The sequence below is a fragment of the Amblyraja radiata genome, chromosome 23, assembly GCF_010909765.2.
Source record: "Amblyraja radiata isolate CabotCenter1 chromosome 23, sAmbRad1.1.pri, whole genome shotgun sequence".
Classification (NCBI taxonomy): domain Eukaryota; kingdom Metazoa; phylum Chordata; class Chondrichthyes; order Rajiformes; family Rajidae; genus Amblyraja; species Amblyraja radiata.
In genome coordinates, this window is record NC_045978.1 from 35957259 (window position 1) to 35984431 (window position 27173).

Here is a 27173-nt window from a genome sequence, read left to right on the forward strand (position 1 = left end):
GGACTCACCCACTGGTAACTAAACTTATGAGGGGAATTTTTAATACTAATCCCCAAGAACCAGGTACTCCCAAATATGGGATGTAAGTATTATCCTGAAGATGCTCAGGAATTGGTCTCCAGCAACAGCTCTGTCCCTACACAGACTGACATTAAAAACAGTCATGCTAATGGCATTGGTCACGGCACAGAGGGTACAGTCACTGCATAAACTAAGATTGGACAACATGACTTCAACAGAAAATATTACGTTTCATATCTATGAGTTAGTAAGCAGAACAGACAGGGATCAGCAGGCCTCAATATACAATTTAGGTCATACCCAAACAGATGACCGTCTGTGTATAATAAGACATCTGTCGTTATACATGGAGAAAACGAAAATCCTAAGAGGCAATGAGAAGGCACTTTTTGGTCAGCCACTAGCAACCACACAAAAGAGTGACGGTCCAGACCATCTCAAGATGGCTGAAACAGGTGCTAACACAGGCTGGGGTGGATACTAATATTTTTAAATCTCATTCCACCAGGGTTGCAGCTACATCGGCAGTGATACAGTTGGATGTACCAATGGACCAAATCCTCAAGGCAGCAGGATGGTCTGGGGGGAAAAAACATTCCAATTATTTTACAATAAACCAGTAATGAAACCTGGAACGTTTGCAGAAACAAATTTAAGTTCTGTAAATTAATTTAAACCCATAAAAAGGGGTTATAAATTTGTGTTAATAAATTTTATGATTTCAATGTCGAATTCATGTCCAAATTATGTTAACACAATTCCTCCTACAGTCATCAAGGCAGACGTGATGCATGGACTCGTTTCCACGGCATGAAATCACAGAGCTTTAAAATCTTCACGGAGTCACTCACGTGACTCCGAAGTAAAATAGTGAGATTAAACGAGAATTTACCAGATTGAAGTTTGATCTGTATTTTATGAGGAGTTACGATGAGGGATTACGTGCCTTCCGCTCCCAACCTTGATCATATACTTAACTGGTATCTCTTCTCTAATCTTACTATGTTTAGTTATTACAGTTATCTGTGATTTCACACCGCTGCTTTGAAGAATGACACGCATGTGGCGGGGTTCTTCACGTAATCCCTCATCGTAACTCCTCATAAAATACAGATCAAACTTCAAACTGGTAAGTTCTCGTTTAATCTTACTATTAAATGGCAGAGTAGACTTGATAGTCCGAATGGCCTAATTATGATCTTATGATCTTACAACACCACCTTATGATTTTACAACACCATCTTATTAATTATACCACCCATTTGGAGGAGCAAACAGAAGTAGGAATGTTTAAGTCCTGGCCCAAGTGTGGCTTCACCGACATCATAGTCATATAGCCCAACCTGCCCACACCGGCCAACATATCCCAACTACACTAGTCTCACCTGTTTTTTGCCCATATCCATCCAAACCTGTCCTATCCATGTACATGTCTAACTGTTTCACAAACGTTGCAATAGTCCCTGCCTCAAGTATCTACTCTGGCAGCTGGTTCCATATACTCATAATCCTTTGTGTGAAAAAGTTACCCCTCAGATTAAATATTTTCCCCTTCAATTTAAACCTATGTCCTGTGGTCCTCGATTCCCCTACTCTGGGCAAAAGACTCTGCATCTACTTCTCTCATGATTTTATACACATTTATAAGATCACCCCTCATCCTCCAGCACTCCAAGGAATAGAGTCCCAGCCTTCTCAACCTCTCCAGGGCTCGAAATTAAGAGTTGCCCGGGTGCCAATGACCACTCAAAGCACCGCCGGGCAACTAAACACCGAGTCATTTTGCCCGGCTTGGCAACCAGATACTGGTTTGTACCGAAGATAGACACAAAAAACTGGAGTAACTCCACGGGTCAGGCAGCATCTCTGGAGAGAAGGAACGCAACGTTTTGTGTCGGCGGTGACGGCTGTATTGCGTGGGAAAGATACTAGGTACGGGGTGACGAAGGGTCGCAGCGAATGACAGGTCCCGAACAGCGGCTCCATCTCCTGCTTGCAAATCGGCTAACCAAAGATCTTATAGCAGAGCTCCGCTATAGGATCTTTGCCGCTAACGGCGCACTTTCAAAACAAACCCTTCCACACGCCGAGGCCAGGAGGAGGGAGGGAGGGGGAAGCCTTGGCGTGCGGGAGGGTTTGTTTTGAAAGTGCGCCGTTAGCGGGTTTGCAAGCAGCGGGAGGGGGAGGAGATGAAGCTGCTGTGGCTGCCGCTGCCGCTGCTGTGCGGGACCCGTCATTCGCTCCGACACTTCTGAAGCAGCTGCACCATAGATCCTATAGCTATAGGATCTTTGAGCTGTACCGCTCGGCCCCGCACCTTGCTGTTGGCTGGTGGAGGAGGGAGGCGGTGGCGAGGAATTCCCGACGGCCAAGGCAGCGGGGCGATGTTGTCCGGGGAGCGCTGACCTTCCTTCCTCCCCACCTCGCCCCCCTTCTCACTCTCTCTCTCTCTTGTACGCCCCCTCCACCCCCCCCCTTATCTTGGGACCCCTCCTCTACATCCCGCACTGATCCCCATTCCCGCCTCTATTCAGTCCTCACTGACATCCCCTGTGCTCCCCTCCCCATCTCCCCCCCCCCAATCTATTCATCCCTGCGCTGATCACTCTATCCACCTCGCATTAATTCTCCTGCCGCCACCCCCACCCCCCCCCCCCCCATCCATCCTACACTGGTTCCCCAATTCACCCTGTACTTACCACTTTCCCATCCATCCTGCACTTCTCCTCCATCCATCCTGTACTAATCCACGCATTCATCCCGTACTGACCCACCCTCCATTTACCCTGCACCTTCCCCCATTCATCCTGTAGTGATTTCCCATTCATCCTGCACAAACCCTCTGATCCACACTATACTGACACCCCCCCCCCCATTCATCCTGCGCTGATCCCCCCCCCCCCCCCATCCATCCTGTATTGATCCTCCCATTCAAGAAGAATGGGGGGAACAGTCTGAAGAAGGATCTCGACCCAAAACGTTGCCTATTCCCTTCGCTCCATAGATGCTGCCTCACCCGCTGAGTTCCTCCAGCACTTTTATCTACCCCTACCCATCCCGTACTGAACCCCCCCATTCAACACCACTGACATCCCCGTGCTCTCCCCTCACAATTTTACCTTCTCCAACCAACACGTACTAATTCACCTGCCTTAATCCATCCATTCTGCACCGACTGACTTCTAACCCCCCCCCCCCCCCCCCCCCCCCTGCCATCTATCCACCCCACACTGATTCACACACACCCCCTTCCATGACCCTATTGTCCTGGAAACGTCTTCAGAGCGAATATTGACTATGTTTGATAACGGAATGCAATCAAATGTGTTTTAATTCCCAATGTTATTATTTGTTTTAATCCATAAAGATGGATTAATTCAATTGTGAACGGGTGAAACATTAAAACCGCAGTGTTCGATTGTCACTGCTACCATTGACACATTATTACAGAATTCATTTTAACGGCAAATCAATGCTCTTAATATGGAGTATCAGTACTGTAGTTATTTAATGAACAACATTCACAACTATACGTACGCATATATGTTACCATGGTCCAGTATTTATTGACACAGGTTGATCATACGCTGAATAATCCAACCACATTTTTGTTTGGAAGTGGAAAGAACTAATAAAAATTGCATTCATTGCAATGTGTAAAAAGAGTTGAGATACTGTCTTATAATTTTGCTGCATGTCATTGTGGGATATATCATGTCTTGATTGGTGAATGTTTAGTTTGTGATTTTATTTGAAGCAGAAATAATATGTGAATGCTTCATTGAGTATAATTCTGACTGGTAACTACGCGCTTCGTCCGAGCACATTATCGCACGCGTCATGCAAGCCATCTTAAATGACCACCTAAACAGTCATTTGGCAACCTAAAAAGCTGCCAAGGTTGCCCGGCTGGCAACGGGGAAAAAAAGTTAAGCGAGAGCCCTGCTCTCCCTGTAGCTTCTAGCAACATCCTCATAAATTTTCTTCGTACTGTTTCCAGCTTGACAACATCTTTCCTATATCATGGAACCCAAACCCAGAACTGAACCCAATTCTCTAAATGTAGCCTCTCCAATGTCTTATATAACTGCAACATAACCTCCCAACTTCTAAACGCTGTTCCGAAATGTCAAGGTCTCAAATTCTGTTGGCCATATCTGGTGTCTGTTATCTAGGGCCCCACCCCTGGCTGCATCCAGTCAATGACAGTACTGTCTGACTGGACTTCCTAAGTTCCCAGTGTTCACACATTATACTGCACAGAAACAGGTCCTTAGGCACAACTTGTCCATGCCAACAAGATACATCTAAACTGATTCAATGTGCCTATTTTCCCCCTATTCCTTTAAACATTTCTTATCCACACCTGTCCAAATGTCTTTTAAACACCATACATGTACCAGGCTCGATCACTCTCAGTGAACGTACTGAAATGCATAATTTTGTAATTGTCCACTTTCCTAGTTGGCCATAGCCTGTTCACTCTCCATATTGAGTAGGATACCTGGGCCTCGGACCTATGAGCTTAGGGACAATGCCTAGTTTGCGGCAGGTTCTATAATGTTACAGCACTATGCATCCACCAACTGGCCCCAATTCCCCTGGATCAGGTCACTGGGCTACTGATCAAAAATGTAATTATTAAACAAAAAATGATTAAGCTGTGACAAAGCAGTGGTCAACATCTTAAATTGCACAAATTACAAGTTTAAATTAGAGCAGTATCTGCTACTGGGAAAGTAACACCATCAAAAACATACTTAATTTTTTAATCATTTCTGAAGCTATTTTTATATGTTTTGCATTATCTGATTAATGCTGAAACTACTTTGATAAAAATATTTATTCTAATTTCCCCAAATGACTATCATGCTTCCTCTGGTGTTTGCACCTGGCCACACTTCTGAAGCATCACTCAGCTCAACTGAGTTAAGCCCCATTGCAAGAGGATAGATGTCATAGAGTGATACAGTGTGGAAACAGGCCCTTCGGTCCAACTTGCCCACACCGGCCAACAATGCCCCAGCTAAACTAGTCCCACTTGCCTGCGCTTGGTCCATATCCCACCAAACCTGTCCTATCCATGTATCTGTCTAACTGTTTGTTAAACGATGAGATAGTCCCAGCCTCAACTACCTCCTCTGGCAGCTTGTTCCATACACCCACCACCCTAATCCTTTAGATTAACACCGATCTAACACTTTATCCAATTAAAAAACATTAAATTGGAACTTCAATTTCATTGCAGCTTTAAAAAAAAAATAATTTACCTTTCTCCCTCTCCTTTTAAAGGCATTAAGGCTAGTTAAGATATCGTATCATGGTTTGTTCAAGTGATCATATGACAAAGGAAGTAAGACCACACCAAATAATCAAGAAGAGACAAAACAATCCTGGTCTAGCCCTCATTATCTGTACCTGGTCATCTTTCGGTAACAAAATTTGTACCCTCCCAAGAGCGGAGACGGGTTTACCTTCCTTCCTATCGCACAATCAAAATTAATTATCATACATATGCAGACTGGGTATCAAATCTGAAAGCTTACAGTGCGAGAGCCACTCACTACGTAGTAGCTTCACTGTTAATTTTAGCAATTTTATCCAAATTGTAGTATTAAAAACATTTTCCATGGCACACATTGTGTAGATAAATTTGCATCAAATTAATTTCTAGATATTCTCATTCATAGAACAATGAACAAATATGCTGGAAAATATTTAGTATACTTTATTATTTTTCAGATATATTGAAATATTTTTTTTATAATGGCACAATGAATAGTGCTTGCAGCATTAGCAATTAATATTTTTTAAAGCAAAAGCTGGATATAAATGAGTACATTGAAAAAACAGGTTTCTGATAGCAATGGTAAACACGACGTGGCTGTACCTTGCGAAAATAAGTGTGTGTGTCAGGGCTATGTTTACACATTTCTATGACAAGGACAACAGCAGCATGGAGGACACCTTTAAGACAAAGAGAGAGAAAAGTGTTTTAACTGATGAATGCATCAAATGAACGACAAGGCAGTGAATTATAATGCCGGTGACCTCAAAAACTACCACACCTTCAGTCATTTCTAGTTTTTGTTTGCTATTAAGAGATACCATGATATTGCACCCAGTCTGTAAACCAAATACACCAGGATACAAAACAATTCAGCATCTTATAAAATGCATTAATGATGCATTTAATAACTGTTCATCTACAAACGTAGCAACTAATCTTCCTATATTATTGCTGAAGCTCATAGAATGGAGAAAACAAAGTCAAGTAGGTTTGTGAAATATCTGCCTCAGCTGTCACAGAGAAATACTGAGTTAAGGCTGAATATTCTGTTAAGCTATAAGGAATATTGAAGCATTGTGGACCACTTGCACATCTCCCAGCAGCAATAGAAGCGGACCACATCCCATTCTCCATGACAAACCAAGTTATAGGAAGACCAAATCACTAAAGGGAATCAAGAGATGATCTAAAGGCTGTATGAAAAGTGTCTTCCATGATTTCACACCAGGAAACTCCCATTCAATTGCTCCCATGTGTTGTGTTGAACTAGCTGGTTCATCAGATCAAACTATTTCAAAGCCAACAACCTTGGATTATGGGGCACTGGGAGTGGGGAGAAACAGGTAGAATAATATTAGCTAGGATTGCCATTCTGTCTTTATATGATGAAAAGTAAATGGAGGACTTTAGCCAAGGGCTGCTTTGACTGAGCATCTTACTTAGGTCATGCAGTTACAAGCTCTATCAACATTAATTGGGAGCTTTTCTAGCATTTGTGAAATTATACCCCACTAAGAGTTGGATAGTATCCTATTCATGACTTTCAATTAGATTATACCTGATGAGGTTTTCCTTCAGAATATCTATCCGAGAAAATTACCTGTAAATTGGAATCAATTACCCTGTAGATTGAGTACATTTGGTTTCAATATTAATTTGGACTGCTTTGTGGCAGTCTAATACTACAAAGTATTCTTACTTTCATTTTGGTTTCCGTTTATTCTATATCAATACATCATTAAATCACTATCATTTCTATATTCATTAACATTCAAATTATAAAATGCCTTTTGAAATTCAAGACTATAGACATTACAGTTTGCCATTCCCAGTTTTAAGATGAACTTGAATGTCTGAGTGCAACCAATGACTGAGCCTACACATGTAGAACTCAAGGTACAATCAAAACAGATCCATTTTAAACAGAAAAGAGAATAAGGAGGGAAAAGGGTGTTTGAAGTCGAAGATTAGCCTGATCTTGCTCAATGGTTGGAGCAGGCTGATTTGCCTATTCCTGTTCTTATTTCTTATGTTTTATGTACTGCTTAAATATTGCAAAACACATTCTTCGCTCAAAATTTATATCATATAGAATCCCCATTCAAGTAGGTTCAGAAGATGTACAATTAAATGGATTGAGTGGCAAAACTCTAAACAATGTTCTAAAAACAAAGCACTAAAGGGAGAACATCATTATTTGCAGTTTTCTTAACGGGAAAAGGAAACACTGCAGCAGTCATTTGTTTCCTAAATCGTGCTCTACTAAATGTAGTGCAATTGATGTCACAATGTGAGATCACATTTCCTTATAACTTACTATAATTTTTCGATTACGTCATTACTCCTACTATATTATGCTTTACTATGAATTCAAATGCATTCATGTAAAAAATAAAGTGGCCAGTCACTGTCAAAATAATTATCTAAAAACCCAAATCAATATGCACATTTATGCTTTCATTAATAATTCTTTGGAAAAGCTTGCTTTGCAGATTTAAAAAAAATAAAAAAATTGAGATCTTGGTGTCCCTAGCAGGGTTAGCATTTATTGCACATCAAGATATTATTCTTGCCCCTCTGCTAAATTAAAACAACATTTAGACGGCAACAATTATTTTTTCTGATCGTTCAATTTATTTAGTTAAAAATGTACTGCAGGAAGTGCGATGGTATCACAATTACATTAGTGGACTAATAATTCAGAACAGTTTTTAAATTCCACCACTGATGTTTAAAAGTGAGCAAGTCCAACAAAAGGAAAACACCCTTCTATTAGGAGAGATGATCATGAAGCAGTTAGATTGGTTCACTAATATCCTGGGAATTAAACATCTAAATGAGACTCTCAAAAGATTAGAGAAAAGTAGAATGAAGATTGATCAATAAACTATTAAGTAAAAAAGCATTTTCTGCAAGCTATGCATGGAAGAGGTCACATACCATGGTTCTTATCATTAAGAAGGTTTTTTGTAGCAGGTAGAAACATTTCCAGCAGCTCTGGTACTTTCCTTATAACATGTACAGCAGCCAGTGCAGCCTGTGAACAAGACATCAGTCAACTGTGAGTCATTCAAGTCCCAGAAACAAGACGACTTCTGAAATTCTTGCAAAATACAAAGCACATTAGCAATGTAATATTTTCTATTTTTTAAGTGTAGAATTATTTTCAAATAACTTCATATTTACTGCCGTTAAGTTTCTATCTTATCATATCATATCTATATTACTAAAAGTCTGATCTTGACCACTTCCTGTTGTTCTGTATATTGATTTTAGAAAAAACGCTGCCATTACGGCTGTGATTTTTGGACCATCTTACTCAGTCCCCCTCCACTGCGCAGGACAAGAGGATTTTTCCCATCAATGAAAAATAAAAGAGTTATTAGTGTTTAAAAAATGTTGCGATTCTCTCTCCTGAAGGCCACGCCCCTTCCTGAGCGACTATAAAACCCGGAAGTGTTGAGTGCCTCAGTCAGTCTCTGCAAGATGGGGGAAGCGAGAGGGTTACTACGTCTCTCAGTCTGAGCTGTGAATAACTCTGAACACATGTCTACTAAACCGTGAGTGTGGTTTTACTGACATTGAGTGTCCTTAATGTGGTTTGAAAATGAAAATGTGGTTGGTTTGAAATAAAGCCCAGCAAATGGTTGTCGGTGATTGGTTTGAAATAAAGCCCAGCAAATGGTTGGTGGTGGTTGGTTTGAAATGGCAAATGATTAAAAGTCTAAACTTGACAACTTCCTGTTTGCACTGTATATTGATTTTAGATAAAACGCTACCACTTACGGCTGTGATTTTTGGCCATCTTACTCAGTCCCCCTCCGCTCATCAGATGCAGAGGATTTTTCCCATTAATGAAAAATAAAAGTGTTATTAAAAAATGTTGAGCATCTCTCTCCTGTCAATCAGGCCATGAAGGCCATGCCCCTTCCAGTGGGAGGGGGAGGGATTATAAAATCCAGAAGTGTGGGTGTGGCTCAGTCTCTGCAAGATGGGGGAGGGAGAGGTCAAGACTCTGTCTGAGCTGTGAATCAACTGAACACACTGAATGTCTACTGAACTGTGAGTGTGGTGTTTTTGTGGTGTTTTGTGTGGTTTTATGGTGGTTTCACCCTGCTTGAAATGGTATGAAACTGCATTTGAATGTGGTGGCCTTGCACCCTGCATGAAATGGTATGAAACTGCATTTGAATTTGGTGGCCTTGCACCAGGCACGTGCCGTCGTGGTAGGCAAGACTAAAATTATGATATGGCAGTTATTAAATATAAATAGTAAAGGCATAGGAGAATTATGCCTATCTAAGAGATCGATCTCTTAGGTAGGCATAATTCTCCGTGCCTTTCATCCGCAGCACTTGTAACACGTGAAGGTCTGTGCAGCCCACGTGCCGTCAGTGCTGCTTCAAGCCGTCAATGACAAGCGAGGCTGAAGGCAGCTGAAATTCTGCCTTTGCAGCACTGCGCATGTGCAGCAGACTACTGCGTATGCGCATCGCGAGTTTCTTGGCGGGTTTTTCAAATATGGATTGTCATTATTTTAAGAGTATCTTAGGAAACAAGGAGTAAAGAATGGAGTTTGTGTACCAATAACGTGGTAACATAGAAAATAGGTGCAGGAGGAGGCCATTCGGTCCTTCGAGTAAGTACATTTCTAGGTGCTTTATGTTTTTAAATACCGTATTTCCCGGGGTTGGGAGAGCTCCTTTCACAGTGTTTGGGGAGTCTGGCCAGGGGTAAATTAGTGGGGAGGGCAGGAGCGTTGTGAAGGAGGGGGTCGGGGCCAGTAACCCACTTGCGACGCTCTGGGCACGGAGCCAACGCATTGTGGCCGGGGAGTGAATTAGCTCGGGTGGCTGCAAGCTGCCGCCGGGACCGGACAGCCCCTTCTGCTGGTCCCCGCTCACCTCTGGCAGTGCTCTCCTGCCGCTCGCCGGCCTCACTCATGTCAGCCACTTCCCGCAAGTCCTTAAATTCCGACAGCACGCTCAAGGGACCAATTGAGGTTACTCGGCTGTCGGAATTTAAGGATTTGTGGGAAGTGGCTGACATGAGTGAAACCGGCGAGAGGCAGGTGAGACGTGTTCAGACGGAGAGCACTGCCAGAGGTGAGCGGGCTGGCAGAAGGCGCTGAAGTGGCAGCCGGTTCTGCTGTCGGGTTCTGGTGGCCGCTCGCAGTCACCCGAGCTGCTTCCTTCCCCGGAAGTGGCGACCAGTTTTGCTGTCCGTTCCCGGAGCGCTGCGGCAGCGGTGAGTGAGTATGACATGATCTCCGACCCCCTCCTTCTCAACACTCCTGCCCTCCCCGCAACGTTAACCCCTGGCAGACTCTCCACACGCTGTGAAAGAAACTCTCCCTCCAATTGGTCCCTTGAATTAGTATTGTCATTCAATATGACAACTGATTCAACGTCCCGGTGTGCTCCCGTTTTTCCCACCATCTCTCCACCTGCCTTCATCCTCCGTCCCCCACCCATTCAGTAATTAAAAAATGAAGGAGATTTAGAAGCCTTGGGAAAATTGAATTGTTACTTATTTTTTACGGCGAGAACAATCTGCGCATGCGCAGTTTAAGATTTTTTTTAAAAAGCTGACTGACTGTCTACCCTGAGTAATTACTAACGGCACATGCCTGCCTTGCACCCTGCATGAAATGGTATGAAACTGCATTTGAGTTTGGTGGCCTTGCACCCTGCTTGAAATGGTATGAAACTGCACTTGAATTTGGTGGCCTTGCACCCTGCTTGAAGTGGCATGAATCTGCACTTGAATTTGGTGGCCTTGCACCCTGCTTGAAGTGGTAGGAAACTACACTTGAATTCGGTGGCCTTAGCCAACCCTTCCTCAGAGCATCTGTCTGGTCAAACTAGCAGATTCAAGAACATTCTCATCATCGAAGAGAAACAGGACTTCAGTTGATGCACACAAGAAAATGAGAAAATAGAATTTGATAACAATTAGCTTTGAGATTTAGCTTTGTTATTTGTTGTAAAAGTCTGAAAATGCAGCATTTTGGCACTGCAGAATTCGCTGAGTTGTAATGTTTTAATTGTTGGACGCTACTTTAAAACCAAAAACTGATCTTGATAATCTGATCAGCTCTGTTTAAGGTTGCACTACTATTTCAATGCCCACATCTAAACCAGGGCTTTTACTTTGAAGCTTGTGAAATTATGATCTCTCTGAGAGCTTTAGTTCCTCCTCTTTGGAAGTTTCCTTGATTAATTATTTCATTCTGTCTGACCTTGCTTTAAGTGCAGAGGTTATCTCATACTGAACTTTAGCAGTGAAGGATTCACAACTCTTTATATTTTTACAAAAGTTGATTGCATACCCACAAAAAGGCCTCTACTGCCTGAGAAACACTGCATACTTTTAAATTGTTTTTAGTGGGACAATGAACCATCACTTATTTAGATGGGGAATTTCCACCCAATAGCAGTGCAAATTATTTACAGTGTACACAAGCCCTGTTACTCAGGTTACATTAGATTGTTCACTACAAAATGTTTTTCCACCGTCTTACCATTGCTATTTAGAATGCCGTAACAGAATTTAAAAAACTGACACAGTAGATAGCCATTTGGCTAGTCAAAGAGTGATACTCAGCCTTCTAACATCAACATTTGTCAATTCTTCAACTATACGTTCAGGAATATTTTAGATGGTATGAGCATTTTTGTTTCTTTCAGGCATTGAGTTCCAGGAACTACCACACTCCACATGAAAATATTTATCCTCACTTGCCCGTTAATGTTTTTATCAATCACTTTAAAAACCACACTCTTTGGTCCATGACCCTCATGTTGACTGTTAGTGGAATTTTGATTTTTCCAACTCATGTGGCTCGAAACATTTACTATAACCACATATAAAATTTAAAAGTCACAAACAATCAGAAACTGCGATCGATTTCTCACAAGTATCCAACCAAAAATGGATGACGTGATTTAATCAGGAAAAATAAATGTTGGAGCAATTCAGGCAGCATCTCTGGAGAACGTAGATAGGTTACATTCCAGGCAGGTTGGGCAGGACAAAGCTTGCAAGGTGGATACCGGCGAGTGGAGTTTTGATAGGCAGATAGTTAGGCAGAGCAAGTATCAGCAATGGCACATCTCAAGAGTCAGACTTAGCATGAAACATGCCTTGTCGGCTCAACTTGCCCAAGCTGATCAAGGTGCCTTCCGGAGCCGGTCGCATTTGCTTGCATTCGGCCCATAACCCCCCCACCTTTCCTAGCCATGTGCTTCCTCAAATGCCTTTAAATGTTGTAATTATACCTGCCACTACCAGTTCAATTTGTTCCATATAACCTACCATCTTCTTAAAAACCTGCCCCTCAGATCCCCTTTAAATATTTCTCCTCTCACCATAAACCTATGTCCTCAAGATTTAGTTCCAATAACTTGTGAAAGACTGACAGTCACATTATCTATGCTTTTCATGATTGTTATAAACCTCTAACAAGGTCACTCCTCAGCCTCTTTCCATTCAGGGTAAACAGTCCTAGGTTGATGTTTATCCTGTTATTTTGTGCTTTTTTTTTTCCTAGTCCTGCAGCAAAAAAAAAAAAAAAAATCACCTTTTTACGAATGTAAGAATTGGAATTTTTCAGTAGTTTCTCCACTTCTCCAGCCAGATCTCTGCACATATCTGATGATCCCATGCAGCCCAGTGTACAAAGAGAGAGGCCCTGGACAAATTGCGTGCTGTGATTCAAATCGCTGTAGAGAGGCACAAAATGTATGGCTGCACAGTTATGAAGCGCAAACATCAATTCTAAGATTCACAAATATCAACGCTTTTAGACAGGACCAGACAAAATGAGAGTCCAAGAAGGTCCAGCAGGTAACAGTGCAAGCCTGCAAGCACAAGAGGTACAGGCAATATCGCTGCTTAGCCACAGGTTCAATTAATTGTACTACAATAGAGACCTAGCTTAAAGAGTAGGAAGGGGAACAGTCAGGGATGGAAGGTATCCAGTTTTGAAGTGAAAAGGAAAATATTAATATTAATACTCCTGTATTTCTAAGTGCCAGAGAAAATAGGATATCTTTGATCAATCAAGGACAGAATACATTACTGGGATAATGCCAAATGCTTTTAATGAGTGGGAAGAATATCTAGCAGCAAATTTGCAAGGAAACTGCAGAAATGTGCAAGAGCCATACAATATTGATAATGATATAGCTATTGAGGACTTGTCATTCAAATGTGTACTGGAATATAATAAGAATCAAATAGAGAAGGAGATTTATATAACTTTCTTTTTCAGAACTCATCTCGCCTGATAAAGAAAATGGGATTGGTGGAACTGCTTCTGGGGAATTTTGGCCATTTCTGGGAAATTTCAAACCTTAAAACATTCGCAGAATGTAAATGTCACTATTGGGCTCCCAACTGTGGTATGGCGCACCGCTGCCATACCCAAGTAGCAGGCTGGACTCGTCTGCCGCAGAACCAGGAACCCCCCTGGAGTGGTAAGCCACCAAGCCCAGTTTGTGCTCGTTCCAGAGGATCGGGAACCAGAAAGTAGCGTGGAGGGAATCGGCGATGGCTACACAAACAAAGGGCTGGTAAGAAGGAGGTCTCACCTTTCATGTCCTCAAGGTCAGCTGTGGGAGGATGAAGGTGGCCGGGTGAGGAGAGGGACAAATGCTTGTTGAATGATCCGTATGGAGGCAACGGCTGCAACATGCCTATACGGCCAACTGCAGCTGGGAATTTAAAAATAGCGCCAAAACCTGCCGTCTGATGCATATGGACACAGTGGGCCGTTTCTACACATTCTGTACATAATTAGAGATTGTATTTGTGCATGGCAATAATCTTACTGAACTGTATGCAAAAAAATATAATTTCACTGGACCTTGGTACATGTGATAATAAAGAACCATTGAAATATTTTTTTAATTATTTGGGCCTGCTGAGCAGTGTGCTTGCATGGAGAATTGCCAAAAACAGCTTAAGCTGAACATTTTGCATACCATAATCAATAGCTTTACTGACACCAGTAATCTGGATCAACAAGCGACAAAACATCACAAATTAAGTATCACTGGACTGACGACAGAGCAGAAGAATCAATGCCTTCAGAATACAGAAGAGAATACAGGGAATAAAATAACTTTCCTACAATTTAGTTATTTCAACAGTGAGCATAGCCATGCCCAATTGGAGTGAAATCAAGTTGAACCTGAAGGGAGTGATTTAGGGTCAAATAATTCACACCTATAGTACCTACTTCTTAAGGCAGTTTGTCATCAGTAGATGGACATCTTGTCTCTCATCTAGTAACAGCATTGCTCCAAGGTAGCCAATTCGCTTGTCTGTGAATCTCTGTGATGCTATTAGCTTTAAACATTCCAGCTGTGCAAATAAAATTGACAAGTTTCAACATTCAAACATAGGTCTTTAAATTGTAGCCTACTTTGTATTGCAACATATTCAGTTTCTACTAATATGGAGAAGCAGAAAAATTTTGCATTAAATTCAAAACGGATTACACACAATCACTTTTTAACTGATTGAAGAGTTTAATTATTAGTAAGCGACCATTTGGTATCCAATTTAAAACTCACCCACACTAATTCTTGAAATCAGTCTTAAATTAAATTTTTAGTTAATTTAATACATTCCCCTCAATTTAGCCTACAATAATTTTCCCTACACATTTTGACATTTAAAAACAAACTGCACAGGTCCTACTGAAATGCAAACAATTTCCTGTGCAGAATAAGTTGTACTGACAAAAGTTTGCAGGTTCATATTTATTAACTGAACAAGATAGGTAACTAATTCAGACATATTAGGATGTATGTACTAAAGAGTATAGCTGAAAACAGCTTTGGATGACCAGATGCCATTTTATAATCAAAACTACTGGCAATCAGCCTCCAGGTTTGTAAAAATGATGAAACATCACATGAAATAAGTATATTTGGACTGATGGTAACACTGAAATCATATATTGTAAAAGTCAGTGTCTTCATGTACAGAAAAAGGAAATTCACATTTTTCCCAAATTAATTTATTTCAACTCCTGAGCACTTCCACAGCAATTGATTCAGTTTCCACCTGGACTAGTCCCAATGGACAAATACATGATATCAAAGTGCCTGGGTTTGTGTAAAAGTCACTCTTGGGGAAGAGTTCCAATTGGGATCTTGTTTTCAAAATCCCAATTGGAAGGAATTTCAACCATGTATGATTTAAAAAAAATTAGAGGCACTGCAACGAGTATCAACATTAATTAGAAATGATTAAAATGCCAGAGAATAGGCATACAGGTAATAGGATTCATAGGTAGACACAAAATGCTGGAGTAACTCAGCAGGACAGGCAGCATGTCTGGAGAGAAGGAATGGGTATCGTTTCGGGTCGAGATCCTTCTTCAGACTGTTGTCGGGGGAGTGGGCAGGACAGAGGTCGAATGTAGTCGGAACCAGTAAGACTGGTGGGAGAATTGGGGAGGGGATGGAGAGGGAAAGCAAGAGCTGTTTGAAGTCAATGTTCATACCACTGGGGTGTAAGCTACCCAAGCGAAATATGAGGTGCTGTTCCTCCAATTTGCGCTGACAATGGAGGAGGCCCAGGACAGAAAGGTCAGATTGGGAATGGGAGGTGTAGTTAAAGTGCTGAGAAACTGTGAGATCAGGTAGGTAAAGGCGGACTGAGCTGAGGTGTTCAGCGAAACGATCACCAAGCCTGCGTTTAGTCTCGCCAATGTACAGGAATTGACACCTAGAACAGCGGATACAGTAGATGAGGTTGGATGAGGTGCAAGTGAACCTCTACCTCACCTGGAAAGACTGTCGGGGACCTTGGATGGAGTCGAGGTGGGAGGTAAAGGGACAGGTGGTGCATCTCCTGCATCTGCAGAGGAAAGTACCTGGGGAGGGGGTGGTTTGGGTGGGGAAAGGACGAGTTGACCAGGGAGTTGCGGAGAGAATGGTCTCTGCAGATAGCAGAAAGGGGTGGAGATGGGAAGATGTGGCCAGTAGTGGGATCTCATTGGAGGTGGCGAAAATGTTGGTGGATTATATGCTGTATGCGACGGCTGATTGGGTGGAAGGTGAAGACAAGGGGGACTCTGTCCTTGTTATGAATGGGGGGAGGGGGAGCAAGAGTGAAGCTGCGGGATATCGAGGAGACCCTAGTGAGAGCCTCATCTATAATGGAAGAGGGAACCCCCGTTTCCTAAAGAATGAGGACATCTCTGATGACCTGGTATAATAGGATTCATATATTTAAACATTGCAAAACAATTTCAGAAAAACCTAGCTATTATCTATATTACTAAAACTCTGATCTTGACCGCTTTTGGCCCACTGTGCTGCGATTTCCGACAGAACGCCGCCACCTACGGCCGTCATTTTTGGCAACCTCGCTCAGAGCCCCCCTCCGCCTTACGGGTGCGGAGGATTTTTCCCATCGATGACAAATCAGAGATATATTAATGTTTTTAAAAAATTCACCATTCTCTCTGCTGCCCCTGCTGGAGGGAGGGGGAGGGACTATAAAACCAGGAAGTGGTTTGCCTCACTCAGTCTCTGCAAGATGGATGAAGCCAAGGGTCACGTCTCTCTGAGCTCTGAATAACACTGAACAAATGTCTACACAACTGTGAGTCCCCTTAATGTGGTTTGAAAATGAAAATATGGTTTGTTTGAAGTAAAAAGGCACTGCCTGCAAATGGTTGTTTGGATGCTTTGGCTTGAAGTTGAAAGGCACTACTTACTGCAAATGGTGGCTTGGGTGCTTTGGCTTGAAGTTGAAAGGCACTACTTACTGCAAATGGTGGCATGAAGTTGAAAGGCACTACTTACTGCAAATGGTGGCGGGTGCTTTGGCTTGAATTTGAAAGGCACTACACTACAAATGGTGGCTTGGGAGCTTTGCTTTGCAGTTGAAAGGCACAACTTACTGCAAATGGTGGCTTGGGAGCTTTGGCTTGAAGTTGAAAGGCACTACTTACTGCAAATGGTGGCTTGGGTGCTTTGGCTTGAAGTTGAAAGACACTACTTACTGCAAATGGTGGCATGAAGTTGAAAGGCACTACTTACTGCAAATGGTGGCATCAAGTTGAAAGGCACTACTTACTGCAAATGGTGGCTTGGGTGCTTTGGCTTGAGGTTGAAAGGCACTACTTACTGCAAATAGTGGCTTGGGTGCTTTGCTTGAAGTTGAAAGGCACTACTTACTGCAAACGGTGGCTTGAGTGCTTTGGCTTTAAGTTGAAAGGCACTACTTACTGCAAATGGTGGCTTGGGTGCTTTGGCTTGAAGTTGAAAGACACTACTTACTGCAAATGGTGGCTTGGGAGCTTTGGCTTGAAGTTGAAAGGCTCTACTTACTGCAAATGGTGGCTTGGGTGCTTTGGCTTGAAGTTGAAAGGCACTACTTACTGCAAATGGTGGCTTGGGTGCTTTGGCTTGAAGTTGATAGGCACTAATTACTGCAAATGATGGCTTGGGTGCTTTGGCTTGAAGTTAAAAGGCACCACTGCAAATGCACTTACTTCCTGTTTGCACTGTATATTGATTTTAGATAAAACGCTACCACTTACGGCTGTGAGTTTTGGCCATCTTACTCAGTCCCCCTCTGCTGAGCAGGTGCAGAGAATTCTTCCCATCAATGAAAAATAAAAGTGTTATTAGTGTTTAAAAAATGTTGAGAATCTCTCTCCTGTCAATCACGCCATGAAAGCCACACCTTTTCTGGTGGGAGGGGGAGGGGTTATAAAACCGGAAGTGTGGGTGTGGCTCAGTCTCTGCATGATGGGGGAGGGAGAGGTCACGACTGTCTGAGCTGTGAATCAACTGAACACACTGAATGTCTACTGATCTGTGAATTTGGTGTTTTGTGTGGTTTTATGGTGATTTCACCCTGCATGAAATGGTATGAAGCTGCATTTGAATGTGGTGACCTTGCACCCTGCTTGAAATGGAATGAAACTGCACTTGAATTTGGTGGCCTTGCACCCTGCTTGAAGTGGAATGAAACTGCACTAGAATTTGGCGGCCTTGCATTCTGCTTGAAGTGGTATGAAACTGCACTGAATTTGGTGGTCTTGCACCCTGCTGAAAGTGGTATGAAACTGCACTTGAATTTGGTGGCCTTGGATCCAGCATGAAGTGGTATGAAACTGCACTTGAATTTGGTGGCCTTTCACCCTGCTTGAAGTGGTAGGAAACTGCACTTGAATTTGGTGGCCTTGCACCCTGCTCATAGTGGTAAGAAACTGCACTTGAATTTGGTGGCCTTGCACCCTGCCTGAAATGGTAGGAACATGGATTTGAATTTGGTGGCCTTGCACCCTGCTTGAAATGGAATTTCAAGGAATAGTCATGAGTCAACTGCCAGCCTACCAGCCGCGAGTGAGCTGCCAGCAGATCAGGCTTGAGGGACTGAGCTGCCACCCCAATAACCCATACCAGCACTCCAGAAACCCCCCCACTGGCCACCAATATTGGAATTGGTGGAGAGGTGGAATATTGCGTCGGGGGACCAGCCCTCCCGTGTGAACATGGGACCCAACGGGTCCCACTTAGTCTAGTTGCTTATTAGAATTAAAAATTAGTCTTTCCCAAAATCGTTAGAACATCCAAAAAGATAAGTGATCACAGGTTTCAAAGGTGGAGGTCACACTCGACCACATTTTATTATCAGGCAACCAAAATGAGGTAATGCCTCGCGAAGTAATCATACAATGAACTTCAAGAGTTTTGATTAGTTACGAGTCTGCCATATAGTGCCCAAATAAATTACTTTCAAAATTAGGGGATACGTAACAGAATGGATAACAAAAAGAAAGACTAAAAAAAAACTGGAATAACTCAGCAGGTCAGGCAACATCTCCAGAGAAATGGAATAGATGATGTTTTGGGTCAAGACCCTTCTTCAGACAACAAACTGACTACAGTACAACAGTGCGTTGGGAGGAACTGCAGATGCTGGTTTAAACCAAAGACAGACAAAAAGCTGGAGTAACTCAGCGGGTTACTCCGGAGAAAAGGAGTAGATGACATCTTGGGTCGAGTCCCTTCTTCAGACTGGTGTTTCGGCTCGAGTCTCTTCTTCAGACTGCCTGAAATGTCCTTTTCTCCAGAGATGATGCCTGACCCGCTGGGTTACTCCAACTTTTGGAATGGCATGAGGGGTTTAAGTAGAAAAGTTGTAAATGATATTCTACGAGGATTTAAACTGTGATTATTTATTCAGTCTTGTAAATTATATGATTCCGAACTACTATATTTGGTCAACAATTGTTACAAATACACCACCATGGTTGCATGGTTGATACTCAGAAAGAAGAAACTTGCAGAGTGGACAGAAATGACATGAATTTCAATAATTCATTAACTGTCTACAGAGGCTGCCACTTATAAACCAATAGGATTTTTTAGAGAAAGTTATTCACCCAGGGAGTGGCTGGAATGTGGAATTCAATATAACCAATAAAGAACTACTTAAGGAGAAACTACATTCCAGAAGAAAGAATCTGAGATATGCTGATATGATTACATAAACTGGGTGGGAAATATATTAATTTGGAGTATAAACCAAGGATAGACTTGCTTAGTGGTTAGTGTATGGTATAGTTCTATATTGCTAATTTATTTTTACCAGACAACTTGCAGAGTTCGAAAAGACTATGTCTACAATTCAAAAATCATACTTAAAAATATATGAGAGGCTCTGCAATGGGCATCAATGTTAATTAGCAAAGACTACAATGCCAGATAATTGGAATACAGGCAATATGACATATTTAAAAATTGCAAAATAATTTCAGGAAATCCACCAGCTAAATAAATGTGCAATTCGACCAGAAATGCCGCTTATTTGTGCCCAATGACCAAAAAGAGCCCATGTAAATACCATGTATAGGAAGGAACTGCAGATACTGGTTTACACTGAAGATAGATGCAAAATGGAGGAGTAATTCAGTAAGTCAGGCAGCATCTCTGGAGAAAATGAATAGGTGATGTTTCAAGTCAGAAGTCTGAAGAAAGGTCGTGACCCGGAACATCACTTATTCCATTTCTCCAGAAATGTTGCCTGACCCGCTGTGTTACTCCAGCATTTTATGTCTACCTTCCATGAAAATGCCACAACAGGATAAGATGGAACAAAAGGCCGTCAAATAAAGAATAAGTGCCTAGTCAATTAGCGAGGGCCAATGACACTGTGACCCTGCATTACAACATGAACTCATCTTGAGAAAATGAGTTTAAAAAAAAGAGAAAATCTAAAAATTTAGAAATCATTAAAAAAACTACTCTACACTCGTGGTACATTAATGATAGGGAGGCATAAACAAAATCCATTGAGGAAAGAAATATTCAGGGAAAAATAAACAAATTTATTGCATCTTACCTGGCCAAAGTGCGCTGGGTACCCAAGCATATGCATGTAGATGAGTTTTGCTACATTTCGGCAACGATATGTGTTGTCTTCCTCTCTGAAGGATGATCTGATAAGTGCACATTCTTTCTGAATTACGTCTCGTTCTTCTGCTTGTGTTCTGGCAGCACGGATTGTGCGAATTAGTTCTCGCAATCGAACAGGAGCTGGCATTTTGCTGAAAAGATAAAGTTAGATTAACCATCAAATACTTACAAGGTAGAAGAACAGAACTAACCAGAGTTCTTCTTGAGAGGCCACCTGATTTAAAAAGTAAAATAGTTCTCAAATAACTGATAACTGGTATTCTACAATTAAAGAAACCAGTTTACTAATTAAGGTAACATTTTAAATATTTTCATTACTGACCATTGCTCAAAAAGCTGTTAGATGAGCCACATAAAACCGCTGCATCGTCTTCCATGGTCACGCAGCTACTCAACACATTCTAGGACCAATCACAACAGCAGCAGTAAATGTTGCCTGCTAATCGAAGGATAATTTGCCATTCAATTCATGCCAACTCGAAGTAAATGGATCCAGCAATGCCATTCTTTCGATTTCATTGATCTTTATTATATTATTTGCAAATTTAAAATGTAACTCTACACACTAAAAGTTAATCTGGCACTCACCCTGACGAACCCCACTATTATAATCTGAACTATTTGTCAATGAGGCCAATTACTTTTCCATGCTACTGCAGCCTTTTATTTCATGACATTTAACCTTGCTAACCAGCCTTTTCTCTGTGGGACTTTGTCAAACAATTTTTGAAAAACCATTTGGATCACAAATTAATTCCTTTCCCAACCTCCTGTTACTCATTGCATCTAATGTACTAGAGTTTGACTTGATTGAACTCTGTTTGTATAGCATGCAAAACAAAGCTTTTCACTGTACCTCTGCATTTGTGACAACAACCTATTTTCCCCGTATTGCTTAGTTTCCCCAAGGGTGTCTAAGTCTATCCAACTTAATTTTGTATATATTCAATGAGTGGAAACCACTATCACACGTGGATGCTTGAATATTTGCAACTCTCCAAATATCATATTAATCTTATTTCTAAATAGTTGATCACTCAAGATCATGCCTTCAATTCAAGCCAAAACAGCTTTTACCCTGTCAATCTTTTTCAAAATCGTTGACTGAGTGAGATCACCTTGTTCTACTAACTTGCTAGAAACACTCAAGTTTGGGAGCATTTGTAAAAACAGAAACAATTAACGTTAAGTCATAGAAACAGCCTGATCTGTCAGATTTATTCAGCATTTTATGTTTTAATTTCAGGATTTTTATTTATCAATGTGTGCAGCTCCCTCTCTCCCAGCAGCCAACCACCTCTTCCAAGAAATCAATCACATGAAACAATGCTGCAATGAATTAAAATACATGGAGAAACCGGCAAGCAATAATCCAAATGAGATCCGGTCACATCATTGTACAATCTCAGAAACACTTCTGTTGCCAGGAGGATGCAGTACAAAGATCAATAAACCACTTACTTTTGAAAATGCTCACTGTACTTGTAGGATTACTCCTGCATCTCATGTTCCAACACAGCAGTCTCCCTGCACACCAAGATTTATTAGTTTCTCACCGTTTATAGAGCACTACTTTTCTAATCTGCCCAAAGTGCAGAACCTCGTTTTTTTACTGTGACATTCTCGAACAATATTGAAAGACCTGGGCCAAGCATGTTTCTTTAGATAATAACAAATTGTTTTACATAATAACTAATAAGATGCAGGTTAGTTCTACCATGCTCATGTGAATTCTCGTCTGCTCCTAAACCACGATGGCTCCACTTTGCATTTCCATATTTGGCAGCACAATGATGCAGGGCTAGCGTTACTGCCTTACATTACCAATGGCCAGGGTTCAATCCTGACTGCTGGTGCTCGCAGTATGGAGTTTGTACCTACAAACACGTGGGTTTTCACTGGGTGCTCCGTTTCCTCCCACATTCCAAAAATGAGCAAGTTTGTAGGCTAATTGGCTTCTGTAAATCGCCCCAAGTTTCTAGCATCAGAAACTGGGATAACATAGAACTAGTGTGCGGGTGATCGCTGGTCCATGCAGACGCAGTGGGCCGAAGGGCCTGTTTCCACGCTGTATCGCTAAACTAAACAAGATAACCAGTCATCATAAAACATTAAGACTTACAGCTGGTATATCTACATGTTTACACTACCTACATTTGCTCTTATGGCGTACATTCTACGTTAATTTGGCCCAAAATAGTTCTCCTCTGTGGCGGCAACACAGCGAGGATAATGACCGCATGACTCCACTGAAAGTGTCTCTGGTCAGCTTTAAATGCAAATCTCCTAACCACACAGGGTTTTAACTCGAAGGTACCAGCGATCCATTTGTACACTTACCCAAGGATCTGGTCCTTCTTGGTAGTTATAACAAATTCTATTGCCATTACATTGGAAGGGTGGGGCAATACAAATCAGACAGGCTTCTGCATTGACATCAGGACCTTCAAACAGAAGCATGACAAAATAATTGGTATCTCATTCTGTTCATCTGTATTTAAAGAATTCATACTTTGTTGGAAATATCACGCAAGGTTGTAGTCCTATTGCTGCCATAGATTAGGCCCACTAGTACCTGCGATTTGTAATCAGAACAAATTCATGGAATTTTATTTACCTTAAAAATAATGACAAGATGCTCCATTTGTGCATATTTGCTCTCACTGGGGTTTAGCGCTCACAAAGCACTGAATTAAACACCATTTGTCATCCCTCAGCCACTTGTCTAGCTGATCAATATCCCACTAGATTATAGTAATTCTTGATAACTATACTCACAGTCTACGATACCACCCATTTTAGTGTAATCCTCAAACATAATAATCATGCCATTTACATTCTCACACAAATCATGGATGCAATGGGCCCAGCACCAGCCCCTGAAGCACACTGCCAGTCACAGGCCTCCAGTCTGGAAAAACAACTTTTTACCATCCTCTGCTTATTACCATGAAGCCATTTCTGGATCCAGTTGGCTAGATCTCCCTGTGTCCCATGTGATCTAATCTTCCAGAGAGCAAAACCTTAAAGGCCTTGATGAAGTCCATTTAGATTGTCTATGTCCCAGCCCACGGGAACCGTCTTGGTTACTTCTTCAAAAAACTAATACAAATTTGTCAGACACAAACTCTCATGCACAAAACCATGTTGATCACAGATAGACACAAAGAACTGGAGTAACTCAACGGTGCAGGCAGCATCTCTGGAGAGAAGGAATGGGTGATTGAAGTCTGAAAAAGGGTCTTGACCCGAAAACGTCACCCATTCCTTCCGTCCAGAGATGTTGCCTGGCCCACTGAGTTACTCCAGCTTTATGTGTCTATCTTCGGTTTAAACCAGCATCTGCAGTTCCTTCTTACACGTCATGTTGATCATCCCTAATTAAACCTTATCTTTCCAAATGGATGTATATGTTATCCTTCAGAATACTCTCCAGTAACGTCCGGTAACTACCACAGACATTAAGCGTATTGATCTATATTTCCCATTTTTTCTTTGTAGCTCTTCTGGCACAATCACCAGTCTTCTGGCACTCTACCAGTGCCTTACGATGATTCACATATCTCAGCCTGCAATTTCTCCTCCAGCTTCCCACACTATCCTTAGAATCCTTAAGCCCCTGTCCCACTTTCACGACCTAATTCGCGACCTCTGCCGAGTTTGCCCTTGACTCATACTCGCAGCATGGTCGCCACGAGGTCGTAGGAGGTCTTCCTCATGCTCACGAGTGGTCTCCGCGTACTCATGGCATCAAGTTGGTCACGGCGTTTTTTTCTAGCCTGATAAAAAATGTCCACGAGTAAAAAAAAGTCGGCATGGAAAAAAATCGATACATTTTACTCGTAGATAGGTCGTAGTAGGTCCTGATGCTAGTCGTAGGTGGTCTGAGGCAGTCGAAGGTAATAGCTCCGGGGTGATAAAATGGTCAGGAGAAAAAAAAGGTTATTTAAACAGCAGAACGTCACCTCTGTCACTCCAAGGCATGTTCATTCATAGCTGGAGAGTTTTTTGGAGAGGAGACTTGTGTTATAGAGATGGCACCAAAAAGGCTGCAGCGCAGGGGGAAGGCACAATCCTAAAAAAAAAAAACGGCCATGCAGGTGTTGCCAACCCAAGATGAGAAGTGGCAGGAGGTGATGCCACAGAAGGTGATAGTGCAGGAGGAGGTAGCCCTGCATGAGAGACCCCTGGAGGAAGAGACCAGGGTGTGATTGTATATGTCATCACCACCACCCCATCCTTCACTGCCTCCTTTGAAGGCAGCAAAGCAGCCCTTTCTCCTGTGTTATGCCCCACATCTTCATCAGGCAGCAGGAGGGGGACCTTGAGGAATGGTTCCAGCAGAATGCCATCCTGTACAAAAAGGAAAATGAGGGGTACAGGGACAGGGACAAGAATGGCATGGTTGCCATCCACTGCCCCACATGTGTGCTTAAAGTTCCATCTTTTGTCAAAGCCCAGCCTGGTGTACTAGGACAGTCCATCACATCATCCCCATTCACCCACTGAGACCTCTTCTTGTGCTTCCTCTTCACCCTTGCTCTTCCCCTTCTGCCTTTCTGAAGCAAAAGGGCTACTGCAAACAGTAATAAAACGTACATAGTCGAAGCCAGTCTACAACATAGTCGAAGGAGGTCTTCTTCATAGTCGTGGGAGGTCTTCAACATAGTCGTAGGAGGTCGTAGACATAATTGTGGAAGGTCGTAGAAGGTCATAGGTTACCGCGACCTTGATTTTTTTTAGGTCGTTTAAGGTCGTCAGAGATCACAAATTTGGTCGTGAAAGTGGGACAGGGGCTTTAGGTATATCTGATCAGGCCCAGGAGATGAATCTATATTCATACATCTTTAGACATCCAGTACCTCCTCCACTGAAACACAGATTGTCTTCAAGATATCTCCATTAACTTTCCCAAGTCATAATGTCTCTCTCCCTCCCACCCCCTGGTTGAAGATAGGAGAAATATTATTTGAGGAACTTGTCCATCTCTTGCTACTTATTGGTTTTTGATGCCCCCTATTATCTCCCTAGTTACCTTTTTTTCTCCCTTAGTCATAAACCGTTCGTTTATTGCCCATAAGCTTATCTGCCATGATCACATTGAATGGCAGTGCTGGCTTGAAGTCGAATGACCTACTCCTGCACCTATTGTCTATTGCCAGAGCTATCTCATGCCCCCTTTTTGCCCTCCTGATTTTCTTAAGTATGCTCCTCAATTCCCTATCCTGCTCCAGGTATACATTTGATCCCAGCTGCCTGTACCTGACCCATGTCTCCTTTTTTAAGGTTTGTGTTGTCTTGGTTCTGTTTAGAGTGACACCCTACATTTTTCTTGGAAAGGTGTAGGGAATCACATCGGTGAAAATCATAACCAAAGTGTCGAGAAGGCCAAATCCTACCAAAAATATAACAAGGTCTTGGGAGTAGACTATATTCAAAAACTTTATATGCACTGGATAACTTCACAAAGCAGCCCTCTTAAAGAAACACAAATATACACACTTACATTATACTCCATCTGCCACCTACACCACATGTGTCAGAATAGGAAAGAGGAGATACTTTAATGGATTCTGTATCTTTTACCCCTCTTGCAATACATTTATAGTGGACAGCAAAAATGAATTTAGCTGAATCAATCAATCTACTGCAAACAGTTGATCAGAATGGACTGTACACAACATGCTTCATTCGTCAGGCATCTGTTTACACAATAAATATCCAAACACATAAGAAACCCAAGCGAGAACCTGTACAACTCCAATCAAGATGCCATATGATAATGTACCAATTACAATAAATTTCAACACACAGCATCACAACACTGCCAACAGGCAGCTGAAAGATACATGGAGGAAATCTTTAAGAAGGAACTGCAGATGCTGGAAAATCGAAGGAAGACAAAAATGCTGGAGAAACTCAGCGGGTGAGGCAGCATCTATGGAGCAAAGGAAATAGGCAATGTTTCGCCTGAAGAAGGGTTTCGACCCGAAACGTAGCCTATTTCCTTCGCTCCATAGATGCTGCCTCACCCGCCGAGTTTCTCCAGCATTTATGTCTACCTTGGAGGAAATCTTTGTTTGGTTTAAGCAGAGTGAAAGAAAAGTTCCATAGAATAAATAGTTGAAAGTTCTATTGTTCCCGTTTCATTCTGATGAAAAGGGCAATCAATTCTACTGACTCTAAAATGTCTTAAAAAAAGCCATTTATTTCTGTGCATCTTTTTTTTTGTTGACCCCTGAATGAGTTTAATCTGTTACAGTTCACACTTTTTAAGATTAAACTCACCCGAATAGGATTATTCAAAGCAAAATATTCACCCGAATAGGATTAATCAGAGCTAAACAGTGGTTAGTATCAGCATACCATCAATTAATGGACTGGAGAAAATTAACCTGGTGAAAACA

The 27173-nt window shown here is 41.9% G+C and overlaps 1 protein-coding gene across 2 annotated transcripts in view; it reads right to left on the bottom strand.

Annotated features, from left to right (window-relative positions):
- LOC116986486 (AP-1 complex subunit gamma-1-like) overlaps nucleotides 1-27173 on the bottom strand; it is a 100886-nt gene that overhangs the window by 62659 nt on the left and 11054 nt on the right. For both annotated transcript variants that reach the window (XM_033042069.1, XM_033042068.1), the window contains exons 2-6: nucleotides 20693-20897; nucleotides 14556-14680; nucleotides 12894-13035; nucleotides 8252-8348; nucleotides 5912-5988 (exon numbers count right to left, since the gene is read on the bottom strand). In XM_033042069.1, the coding sequence (XP_032897960.1) occupies nucleotides 5912-5988; nucleotides 8252-8348; nucleotides 12894-13035; nucleotides 14556-14680; nucleotides 20693-20893 (642 nt within the window). In that variant the 5' untranslated portion in view covers nucleotides 20894-20897. The remainder of the gene's footprint in view (nucleotides 1-5911; nucleotides 5989-8251; nucleotides 8349-12893; nucleotides 13036-14555; nucleotides 14681-20692; nucleotides 20898-27173) is intronic.